The sequence below is a fragment of the Naegleria fowleri genome (assembly GCF_008403515.1).
Source record: "Naegleria fowleri strain ATCC 30894 chromosome Unknown tig36, whole genome shotgun sequence".
In the NCBI taxonomy this organism is placed as follows: domain Eukaryota; phylum Heterolobosea; class Eutetramitea; order Acrasida; family Naegleriidae; genus Naegleria; species Naegleria fowleri.
This window is the reverse complement of record NW_025407968.1, coordinates 395,783-407,807: the sequence shown is the minus strand read 5'-3', so window position 1 is coordinate 407,807 and position 12,025 is coordinate 395,783. Positions and strand designations below refer to the sequence as shown.

General features: G+C 37.1%; 6 protein-coding genes across 6 annotated transcripts; 5 read left to right on the top strand and 1 right to left on the bottom strand.

The window, feature by feature from the left end:
• Nucleotides 1-330: 330 nt before the first annotated feature.
• FDP41_004164 (uncharacterized protein) lies at nucleotides 331-5,522 on the top strand (the record flags this gene model as incomplete). Its single annotated transcript, XM_044707549.1, has 2 exons — nucleotides 331-3,055; nucleotides 3,130-5,522. 2 exons carry the CDS (start codon nucleotides 331-333, stop codon nucleotides 5,520-5,522), a joined length of 5,118 nt encoding a protein of 1,705 aa, XP_044561582.1.
• Nucleotides 5,523-5,529: 7 nt separating this feature from the next.
• FDP41_004163 (uncharacterized protein) lies at nucleotides 5,530-6,087 on the bottom strand (the record flags this gene model as incomplete). Its single annotated transcript, XM_044707548.1, has 1 exon — nucleotides 5,530-6,087. One exon carries the CDS (start codon nucleotides 6,085-6,087, stop codon nucleotides 5,530-5,532), a length of 558 nt encoding a protein of 185 aa, XP_044561581.1.
• Nucleotides 6,088-6,372: 285 nt separating this feature from the next.
• On the top strand, nucleotides 6,373-8,187 carry FDP41_004162 (uncharacterized protein; the record flags this gene model as incomplete). The annotated part of the gene is made up of 3 exons (XM_044707547.1): nucleotides 6,373-6,912; nucleotides 6,966-7,312; nucleotides 7,377-8,187. 3 exons carry the CDS (start codon nucleotides 6,373-6,375, stop codon nucleotides 8,185-8,187), a joined length of 1,698 nt encoding a protein of 565 aa, XP_044561580.1.
• Nucleotides 8,188-8,282: 95 nt separating this feature from the next.
• FDP41_004161 (uncharacterized protein) lies at nucleotides 8,283-8,967 on the top strand (the record flags this gene model as incomplete). The annotated part of the gene is made up of 2 exons (XM_044707546.1): nucleotides 8,283-8,336; nucleotides 8,449-8,967. 2 exons carry the CDS (start codon nucleotides 8,283-8,285, stop codon nucleotides 8,965-8,967), a joined length of 573 nt encoding a protein of 190 aa, XP_044561579.1.
• Nucleotides 8,968-9,189: 222 nt separating this feature from the next.
• FDP41_004160 (uncharacterized protein) lies at nucleotides 9,190-11,082 on the top strand (the record flags this gene model as incomplete). The annotated part of the gene is made up of 1 exon (XM_044707545.1): nucleotides 9,190-11,082. One exon carries the CDS (start codon nucleotides 9,190-9,192, stop codon nucleotides 11,080-11,082), a length of 1,893 nt encoding a protein of 630 aa, XP_044561578.1.
• Nucleotides 11,083-11,168: 86 nt separating this feature from the next.
• Nucleotides 11,169-11,951, top strand: FDP41_004159 (uncharacterized protein; the record flags this gene model as incomplete). Its single annotated transcript, XM_044707543.1, has 1 exon — nucleotides 11,169-11,951. One exon carries the CDS (start codon nucleotides 11,169-11,171, stop codon nucleotides 11,949-11,951), a length of 783 nt encoding a protein of 260 aa, XP_044561577.1.
• Between the last annotated feature and the right edge of the window lie 74 nt (nucleotides 11,952-12,025).

Sequence of the window (12,025 nt, the reverse complement as noted above, 5' to 3'; positions counted from 1 at the left end):
CGATGTTTGGAAAACCTTTTGAGAACTAATAAGCATGCATTTCATAAAGAAAAAGAATTTCCAACGAACCCTTCCTCCAAATAGACCATTTGATGATCTTGGAGCGAATTCTTTTTCCAAGACTTTTCATGCTATGCATAAATTCTTTCAATTTGAATAAGAACAAAAAAATAAAAACTTTGAAAAAAAAATTCAACAAAAAAATTTCTTTCATCATTTAAAAGGCTATTCTCATCGGCTACTTTAAACAACAATAATTTTAATATTTTCTGCGATCATTCATTTGGACGCGATTTAGCAATTATTATTTCTATTTAATTATTTATCATCATGTTTACATTCGGTAACACTCAACCTACTGGAGGATTTGGCTCGACACCATCATTTGGTGGATTTGGTTCCCAACCTTCTAATACCGCCAGTAATAGCACGTTCTCGTTTGGCCAGGGTGGGCAAACAGCATTTGGCACCTCACAACCAAGCAATACATTCGGGTCAAACACTACAGCAGGACAGGCGACTGGTTTCGGATCAACCACCAATACTTTCGGTACACAATTTAAGCCCACAACAACATTTGGGACTTCTACAACAGGGTTTAATACGATGGGAAGCCAAAATGCTCAACCAAATACTTCAACAAATACTTTTGGAATGGGAGCAACTGGTTCCGCTCCATCCACATTCGGAACATCAAATTTATTTGGCTCTAGTGGAACAAATACAACTGGTACATTTGGCTTTGGATCAACTACCACACAACCGACAACCTCTGCATTTCCAAGCACTTTTGGATCGTCTACCGGTACCGGATTTGGTGCAACAACAGGAACAACAACAACAGGAGGTAGCGGATTTACTTTTGGACAACCCAACACAACAGCTCAAGGAGGAAGTCTATTCCCAACATCTTCAACCACAACCACTGGAGGTATGGGATCTATGGGATTTGGAGGAATGGGGCAAGGACAACTCAATGCTTCAATTTTCCCACCATTCAAGCCTGTAGACGAAAATGGAACAAGTGGAAAGGTGACATATTATTCATTAACGAAAATGGACCCCTACAAGGATAAATCGTTTGAAGAATGGAGATGGTACTACATGCTTGCTTCACAAGGCAAGTTGACAAGCAGTCCTTTTTCTCAACCTACTACAACAACTACCACCACTGGAATGTCCACCGGTTTTGGTGGCCAACCAACAACTAGTACAAGTTCTTCATTTACATTTGGAAATACTGCTTCTCAACCTTCATCCACTTTTTCAACCACAACAGGATTTAATAGACCTACTACTACAGGTTTTGGTTTTGGAACCACAAACACAGGACAAACAGGTACCACAACATTTGGTAGTACAGGAACAGGAGGATTCGGAACTACAGCGCCTACTAGCACTTTTGGAGGCACTGGAACAGGTAGTTTTGGATTTAACAAACCTGCCACAACTGGAACTACAGGAGGTTTTACCTTTGGATCAGGTACCACTACTGGAACTACAGGATTTGGTGGTACAGCAACCCAACCAAATACAGGATTTGGTGGCTCCTCAACTGGTACTGGAGGATTTAATTTCGGAGCAGGAACAAATACTGGAACCACAGGATTTGGTGGCTCCTCAACTGGTACTGGAACTGGAGGATTTAGTTTTGGTACCGGCACTACCGCTCCTGCATCTACTGGATTTAACTTTGGAAGCGCACCTGCCACTGGTATGGGCACTAGTGCCACAACAGGTACTGGAACAACAGGATTCAATTTTGGCACCTCACAAACTTCACAACCTGCTGGAACTACAAGTGGTTTTAACTTTGGAACTGGAACTACAAGTGGATTTGGAGGATCTGCTCCTTCAACAGGAGGTTTTAATTTTGGAACAGGAGGTACTACTGGAGGAAGTACAGGAGGATTTAATTTTGGTACCACCGGTACAACTGCTCCCACATCTACTGGATTTAACTTTCAAACAGGAGGCTTTGGAGCTAACTTGACTGGAGGTACAGCTACAAACTTTGGGCCAGCTATCAATGTTGAGGTTCCAACTGTGTTGAGCGACCCTTATGGTCCAAACTCACTCTATCAAATTCTTAAGGATTCTGGTGTCTCTGAATTAAAAGAGGTTGAGGATGAATCAAGTGTGATATCTAAATCTGTTCAAAAAACATCAACTCAAATAAGACCAAGAACGTTCAAGAAAAGCAGTATCAACACTATGGCAGATAGACTCGCATTGCTATCTACTGAAGGCGAGACTAACAAGCCATTTGAGGATTTATTAGACAGCTCATCTTTCACATCAAAAGAAAATGTTAAAAGCCTGACAATCTCTCCAAAGATATTTGAAAGTAAGAGAGCGCAGAATCAACCAGAACAAGGAGTTTCTAAGGCTCCTGAGGTACAACAAGATACACAAACCTTGGCCAATACAAATATTGTAAAGCCAAAGCCACAGAAAGGAAAAGTGATGTCGATTGATATTGAGCCAACCCAAACAGATGAGATTGAAAAACCTTATTATCTTCCAAAATTAACCAAAGAAGGTTTCTATACTATTCCATCAATGGAAGAAATGAGAAAAATGACAAAGACACAGCTTCAAAACGTCAGAGACTTTGTTGTTGGAAGAGAAGGCTATGGTGAGCTCAAATTCTTAGGATTTACAGATGTCACTAAAAATTTGGATTTGGACAAAATCATTTTTGAAATTGAGAAAAATTATGTCGATGTTTATAGCGACAACGTTTATAGAGAAGGTGAGAAGCCTCCAGTTGGAACCGAACTGAATAAGCCAACCATCATCACACTTTTTGATGTCCATCCCAAGAATAATGACCTTAGGGCTTTTGAAAGAAGGTTAAGAAATGTTTGTGAAAAAAATGGTAGCAAGTTTCTTTCTTATAACAATGGGCAATGGACTTTCTCTGTAGAACATTTCACAAAATATGGACTAGAGGAAGAAGAAGAAGAAGAAATGGAACAAGTTGAAGAGGAACATGAGAATAATGATATCAAGCAAGATTCAGTAAGAATTTCTAAAATTATTGCGGATGAAGGTAAGATATTAGGTTGTAATGAAGTAGATTAAAGCTACTTTACAAATTTACTGCTATTGATTCTTTACTGCTAGATGAGGAAGTGGAAGATGACAATTATACTGATTTTTTGCGTAGTGATGAGATGCTGGAGATTAATACCCATAAAAACTTTCTACCAAGACAGTTAAACTTGGATCCTCGCAAATTGTACCTCATGCAATCAAATCTCATGGATGAAAACGAAGATATTGATATCTCCTCCATTGAAAGCAGTAGAAAACCCAAAAAAACAAGATTTGTCGGCACAACAGAAGAACCATTTCAAACATTTTCATTTACGACAGAAATTCCACCTGTTCAGCCAATGAAACAAAAAAAGGTTATTACCCCAGTTCCAAGTAGCATAAGGGGAGATAAGGAATCAGAATCTAATCCAGAAGACATGCTGTCAGCTTTGAGAAGATCATTCAGAGTCGGATTTCTCCCTAATGGCCAATTTTTTGTTCCTCACTTCGTTTTTAATCCAAAATCTACTGTATCCAATTTATCCATTTCAGATGTTATCGTAAAAGAAGATCACAGTGTAGCAGAAAATCAAAGAGAAGACTTTTATCGTCTAAAGTATGCAACTTATCTAGACCTTGCCATTGAAAACTGTTATAGACACGATATTTCAATTCGTGTTAAAGGTGAATACACCACAGTTATGGAAAATTATATTCGTAGAATTGAAGCTATGGTAAATAATATTGACTCTTTAAACATTTCTTCACAAGTGAAGGACATTACTCGTTCTAGAGGATCGGTCGAGTTAAGCGTTTGGAAATTGATCCAAATTCTATTTAGCCAAATTAATATGGGTGACAATAATGAATATGCGGACGATATTGCTAGAAAAAGAAATTTAAGCTCTTGGATTCGTGATCAAATACCAATCGAAGATATTATTAGAAATGAAAACCCTTCTCCTCTTCGAAAAATATATTTATATTTAACAGGCGGCAGAATTCCAGAAGCTGCCAAAGTAGCTTTAGAAAATAAGGATTTGAGACTTTCTGCGATTATTTCTCAATGTTTTTCCAATCCCATGATTCAAAAAGACATTGAAAAGCAAATTACATTATGGAACCAAACAAAAGCTAACATTGATCCCGAAAGAAAGAAGATTTATGAGCTTTTAGCTGGACATGTTACAGACACTTCACTTCACTGGCTTCAATGCTTGGGTTTGCACTTGTGGTTTAAATGCTCTCCTGATCAAACTATTTGTGACGTGTTACAGAGTTATATCTCATATTTTGAAACAGCAAGATCTACAAGGCCGCTACTCAACACAAAGTACCATTCCTCTTCTGTTCACTACGACGTTCGATTTAATTTGCTTAGGATTTATTGTGAATCTAAGAGAAGAGTACCTCTTGAACTCAGCAAATATTTAAAGCCCTATACCTATTGCAATGATATTATGGATTGCCAACTCTCATGGCACATGTACAATATTCTAAGATGGGTACCTTCGGTTGGTCAATCTAGCAACATGGCACACAAAATCCACACGAGCTATGCTTTACAATTGGAGCAAGCTGGTTACTGGTGCCACGCTATATTTATCCTTTGCCACAACGAGATCTCTCCTGCGTTTTCTACAGATTTACTATCATCCCAAAGTTTAGACAGAGAAAATAATGTAGTTTCTAGGATCAAAAAGAATAAGCTAATCCATTCAAGAGATAGAGCTATTAGAGAATTATTATTCAGAAATTATCCATCACTCATCGACCATCCAAACAATGTTGATTTTATGAAAATTACTCTTGGATTACCTGAAATTTGGATTGAAGAGGCAGCTGCTTTGTTTGCAGAATATTGCAATTTATATCCTCTGCTATTCGAAAAGCTTTGTCTTTCAAATCATTTTGCTAAAGCTCACAAGATTCTTTTAGACCATATTTTCCCATCTTTGATTCTTTGCAACAAATATGACGAGTTGTTGTTGTATTTGGGGAAACTACAGCCCAAGCTACAAGAAATACCAACATGGGGCCAAGGGGGTGATATTTTACTTGCTTATGTGAGCATCAGAAAACGATTTGAGGAATTAGAAAATCTTGTGCATGATAACACTTCTCTATTTGATGTTGTGGGCAACTACGAACATATTTCAACACTTGATTCTGATGCTGTCAAATTCTTAGAACAGGTGGCAATATTAAGCTCAAAATATTCAGAGCAACTCAAACACCGTGTAGCCATTTCCGATATGACTGTCGGTGTGACCAACTTTATTGTGAAGATAAAATCATTTATGGCAGTCTTTGAAACAGATGAAAAATTAAGAGAAGCTCTATCGATTACTGAGTATTCAAACCAACAACGATTTGAATGTTTAGATGCTGTTCATAGTATTAATGCCGACATCTACCTTCCAAACAAGATTGACCTTCTCCAGACGATTGCTCTGTCTAACACTTTCCCATTCGAATAAATATTTATTATTGCATCATTTCGTACAATTTTTGTGTCTCTTTTCGTACATTCTCAATGCTGTCCACCGATGATGTTGTAGCTGACGAAGAGAAGTTGAGCTCATTGCTGTTGTTTTGTGACAACGTCGAATGGGTCTTGGATTTATATTTTTCGAGCAGCAATTTCTTCATCTTGAATATTTCCATACTAGCCTTCATCATTCCTCGCAGGCGTGGACTTGCCAGCATTATCGCAGATTGTTTCGATCCATTCTCTTGAGTTAATAAATATCCCAATGTAGGCATCATGGACTGAATTCTATCGAGTAAAAACAATGCAATTTGTTCGTGATTGCATTGACAAGAAACATGCAGAGGAGTATTGAGTTGATCGGAATCATCAACACACGTCAAAAGGCTTGGATTTTGCTGTATAAAGAGTTTGACCTGTTCAAAATCATTTCGTTTGATGCTATCAAATATGAACAGAGGTGTTTGTTGTGTTTGAGAGAAGGAATTAGTGGTGGTGTTGTTGTTGTTGCTAAAACTTGTGGAAGGCTGGTTGGTGAGGAGTATTGTGGGCATTTTGAGTTGTTTTTTTGTTGTTCGTGTTTGAAAAGCCTTTTCTCGTGATGCTTTTTCAATTCTAATGGGAAAGAAAAGGCTTGTTTCCAGATGAAAGGCTTGCATTATTATTGCTACAACCAGATTGTTTTTTCAAGCGCGAAATCAAAAAGTGAGGCACGTTGAAAAGTCACATGACTTGTGTCATCCTCTCAACAGCTGATGTTCATCACAATAAATGTTTTGTTCCCCCAAATGCAATGAGACAGACACCCCAATTCCATGGAATATCATCAACATTAAAAAATGAAAAAACGTGAAGGTCCTTTCTATGAATGTATTCATTCCTTGTTACAACAACAATCATTCCATCATCAAGAGAAAACTCCGAATGAGCAATTCTCTTCCTCACATCATCCAGCAGTGAATTCTAATACTATTGATTGGGATTCTGTGCTTGAACAATTTTTAAGAGAATATTCAAATTGTACACGATTTATTCCCGATTGCTTTCCCACCACATCAATCAAATCAGAATTTATGAAATTATTTAAAAAATATTTGATGAGTGACAGCCATTCTCATCAGCTTGAACGAAATTTATCTGTGTTGAGATTATTGTTGAGAGAAGTGGATGGCTGTGAAACAGTATTGAAGAACGATGTATTGGAATATATAACAAAACTAACCAATGACCGTAATAATGATTCTATGAAATTATCTTGTATGAAATGTTTACTTAACTTAATTCATCATTCATCATATTTAAGGACTTGCTTACTTGAACATGAAAGTTTCATGTCATCTCTTGATGGAGTAGTGGAAAGTACTTTCTCCAAAGAACGAGTAAGTACATTTCTTAAGGTATTCATTTAGAAAATGCAATCTTGATTGTGAAGAGAATGAGTTACGAAGAACATTTCATGTTTGGAAGACTTTTGTTTTACATGACATTTGATAGAGAAAATGCTGAAAAGTTTGTTGACAGAAAGCTGCCGCTGATTGTCACCATGCTAGACAGCGTGACGTATTATTTTGAGGATTGGATTAAACACACACTCAACAAATTTGGACAAATCTATTTAGATAATACCGATCTTCAAGATTTAACTCTGTTACCTAACGTGTCAATTTCTAATAGCATCACATTTGTGCCATATCTGCTCTCTTGTATTGAAGACATGTTCAAATCATTGTACAACCTATTTGTTCATATTGATTCCATGTCGAATGAATTTTATGAAAAGTAAGTTGATTTCATGACTAATTAGAAATGGAGACGAATATTTGATTCATCATTAAATTCACAGAACCATGAACATTGTTTCCCTCATCATGAACTTTTATACAAGTCTCACCATTTACATTACTTTTAGAAATAGTAAGGAACGTGTTGATGATGATACTTTCTATTACTTGAAAGAATTTAAAGATCAATTGCTGACACTGATCAAACATACGGTTCAAGTTTTCACACAACTTCCACCCACGTACAAGAAAAAATTGTTATCTATTATTGAAACATCACCTCATGGAAAAAGAAGACCTCACAAAATGATTCTATTCACTCTTGTGAGCGATTATGTTTATTACAACACCAATGAAGATATTTATACGGATTACTTGACTCCCATTGTTGGTGTCTTGGCTAGTTCTCTTACCTTATCAGATGATGAGACACCCACATTAGGAAATGAATGCAAAGCTCTTTTGTGTGATTGGATATTTGAGAATTCGAATTGGCCATTCCCAAATTTTATACCATTGATTCCTCAAGACGTACAGGAATATATTTCATGGAGAGCAGCTCAATCCATTAAAACAAAATCTGAGAGGACAATGCATGAAGATGAAAATGAGAATGAACAGTGCTCTTCTTCGTCGCCACAACAAGAATCCTACAAAGATCCACTCGATGCTCAGGATCTCGACACGAAACCTATCAAATGTTTGTTTGTTGGAAGAATGAGTGATTATCACTACAGCTTCAAGAGCTTGGTTTGTCACTTTCTGTTCAAGCTCTGCACAGAGGATGCTGCCACTTTCACCCAAATTTGTGGAACAGGAAATTGTTTGGGTTATTTGGCAGAAAGAGGTTTGATTTCTTTCAATAATAATTGAAATTCTCTAAAGATCAATTATTTAGCGTTGATTTTGGGATTTGGTGAATCACCTTAACAGCTAAAAATAAAACTATTTCCAACTTACAAAAAAATATGCCAGCAGCAACTCCAGCACCACACACTATTTTCTCCTATCAGGGATACGATGTATGTGTTTTGTGTGATGTTATTACAAGTACCTGAGTGTTATGATCCTAACATCTTCGTACGATCGGATTGTATCGATTTTCGGAATTATTTAATCACTATTGAAAATTAGATTGATATCGGACCAAAGAATGCAGGTCCTCTTGTATTGTTTTTAGGAACAACTCCAACATTGGAAGATGTAAAAGTTTTTGTTCAATCACTTTATGGCGATTGTAAAATAGTACCATCTCCTCAAGAAAGAAAGGCTCTCCACAGTTCATTGGAACATGCTCAGCCTGAATTCATTCAAGGAGATTTGAATTTTATTGAAAGGCCAAAGTGGCCAGGCTTGCAATTCCCTCAACTTAGAGAATTACAAAAGACAGAATCAGAAAAGAAAATTGATGAAATTGTAGAATCTGAGTCACAGTCTGAAAAATATAAGAATGCATACATGAAAGAGCTCATTAAGAAAGCTGAGGTTGCACTCAGCTCATTGAATGCTGCAAAAAAGAAGCATCAAGCATTGATGCTTAAGAATGAATTAGATGCATTTAGAACAGTTGCTAGAGAATATGGTGAGGGTTCCAGAGCTCGTGTTCAACAACAAATTCTTCTGGAAAATCGTTTGAATAGTTTGGCGCTCTAATGGTTGTACTTTCATATGATTGTATTAAATACGAATAATTTATTAAAAGCTTTCTGAACAGTGTTGTAGCGACAAGAGATGTTGAGATTGCTCAAAACTCGAGAGATTGGGATTTCTTTAGTTATATCTCTTTAGAACACAAACATTTCCTCGGTCGATGGATAGAGATACTGTCATCAACCACATCCCAACCTTAGAGATAGTACAAACAAACAAAAAACCATGAAAGGCTATCAATCAAAAAGGTTTCTTCAGATGCAGTCGTCTGGAAATCTGGACAGTGCAGAACAACTCTCCAACGCTCATTCGGCTTGGTCATCTTCTTCCTCTCTGCATGAATTAGTGATGCCTAACGGTAGTAGCATCAAAGAGGGAAGCAATGCTCAGAATGCCACTTCAAGAAAGCCTGTTTTCCTGCGTTGTGTGTCAAGTTCTCGATTCTCAGAGGCCTCTCTGGATTCAGATATGTATGGTGACTCGAGTGATCTCTTGTCTACCACCTCATCATCCATCGAATTCACCAACAAGAACAATGACACCGCCACCGATGAGAAGTCAATGAACTCCAAAAGCGAGGATTATCTTAATCTCAATCAACTCGTAATTCAATTCGTGTCGTGTGGCTTTCCCATTCTAGTGTTCGATAGCTCTCTCATCATTACTTATTTAAATCAGGAAGCAGAAACCCTCTTCAACTTGTTTTCTTTTTCCGCATTGGGAGAACATGTAGGTGAATTGTTTACCTCCACCTCCTTACTCGAACTTCAAAAAGTCATCTCTGAATATTTGGGGACAACCACCGACTCGGCACTTCGAATGTCCGTGTCAGCCACTTCGAGTGTTAGCTCATTCATTCCTCCCCTTCAAATCATCCCTCCAGAGGAAAGAAGAAAAAGAAAAGAAAAACTCTCACAACAAAGCTTGATCTTGCAAGCCAAAGCATCCACTCTCAAAAAAGTATTCCCAGTGAAAGTGAAATTGGTTGTTCTGAACAAGATGAAGAAGTTACACTTTGCAGCTTACTTGCTTCCACAGAAAGAATCAGATCAAGAATCAAAAGAAGAATCCTTTGGAGTTCAGATTGGAGAATCCATTACAGAACTTTCAGTCATTCCAATCATTTCCATCACTGAGAAGGGAATCATTCATACCTTCAATTCTGCTGCTTCTGCCACCTTTGGATATTCCAAACAGGATTTACTTGGAAAGAATGTTAAAATTCTTTGCAATCCCGCTGTTCGTGCGAAACATGACTATTACTTGGAAAGATATCAGAAAACAAGAGAGAAACATGTGGTCGATTGTGTACGTTATGTCAAGGGTCAAGGAAAGAATGGCAAAACTCTCAAATTAGAATTAAGAGTTTCAGAAATTATTGATCCTGTGAGTGGAAAATCAAGTTTTGTGGGATTCACTCGAGACACGAAAAGTATGATCACCAAAGAAGAAGCACTCACTAAAATTACAGATCAAATGTATCCAAAAAACATTGCACAGCGCTTAGCCATGGGTCAACAAGTGATTGATTCTCTCTCCAAGTGCACTCTTCTTTATTGTGATATTGTAGGATTCACGGCCATGTCTAAAAGCAAACGTCCTGAAATGATCGTTCAATTATTGCATGACATTTTCAGTGCATTCGATGACATTTGTTCGAATTTACAATTAGAGAAAATTAAAACCATTGGAGATTGCTACTTTTTGGCAGGTGGAATTGTAGAGAAATCTCGCCATCATGCAGACAATTGCATCAAGTGTGGTTTAGAAATGATCCAAGCAGTTCAACAATGCAATGAGAAAATTAATTGGGATGGAGAACTTTCGGTTCGAATTGGAATTCACACTGGACGTGACGTTGTGGCAGCGGTGGTTGGAAAAACAAAAAGATCGTACGACTTGTTTGGCAAGAGTGTCGAAATTGCCAAATTGATGGAAGCAGCAGGAGCCACTCAACAGATTCATATTTCTGAGGACACTTTGACAGAAATTCGAAGTGAAAAATTGAAAGGTCTCTTCCGTTGGCATTATGAAAAGGATGAGGAGGTGAACTTGGGAAAGATTGGAGTGCAAACCATGCCAGTTCGTACTTTTATTACTGAATTAAAAAATCAATAAATTCTTTACAAAATTAAAATACTGGTCACGAACACAAATTCGAATTACAAAATTGAGAGGCCTCCATGTTTGTCTCTTACAAAAAAATGCCCAAAAACAAGACAGATTCTGAATCATCATCAACAAAATCTCTCGCTAAAGAACAAAACGAAGACGAAAAATCATCATTCAAAGAAGAAGGTACTACAACGTCAAATGTTGATGAAAAAAAGAAACATTCCGATAAATTGGACAATCCAGGATCATCGGATGATTTGTCAAACAAATTAGCATCATACTCCCAGAGATTATTTAATTTACGACTACGATTAAATCAAGCCAAACATGACAATACAGAACAGGCCATAGAAGAATTTGAACAATTAGAGTATAAACCAAAACCATTTTTCAATCACAAAAATGTAATTGAAAAAGCAATGGAAATTCCAAATGTAACGCTAGAAGAATCTGAATATTTTGAAAAGAAGCGAAAGAGATCACAAAAGAAAAAGCCAGAAGGATGGGAGGCTTTAAATAGTGATTCACTATACAAACTTCATAAAAAACGAATCAAGGAAACCATTTCACAACAAGCAATCGAAGAATATAAAAAGTCATCTGCAAAAGATTCAGAAGAAAATTTACTTGCCTACGGTTCATCTTTGGGAAAAGATATTTCAGAAGAAAACAAGGAGATTATGGCTAATGAATTGAAACAGAAAATTGAAAAGAGCAAGGCTAACTACAGCAGAGAGCGAAAACAAAATGACGATGAAACTGTACTCTATGTGAATGACACCAACAAACGATTTACCAAATCTCTCAGCAAAGCCTATGATAAATACACAGAAGACATTAGAGGTAATTTGGAAAGAGGAACTGCCATGTAAAGTGTGTACATTGGAGTTTGCAAACCGAATGTTGCTAATGCATGATTCTGGACTGAATCATTTAAGGACAAATG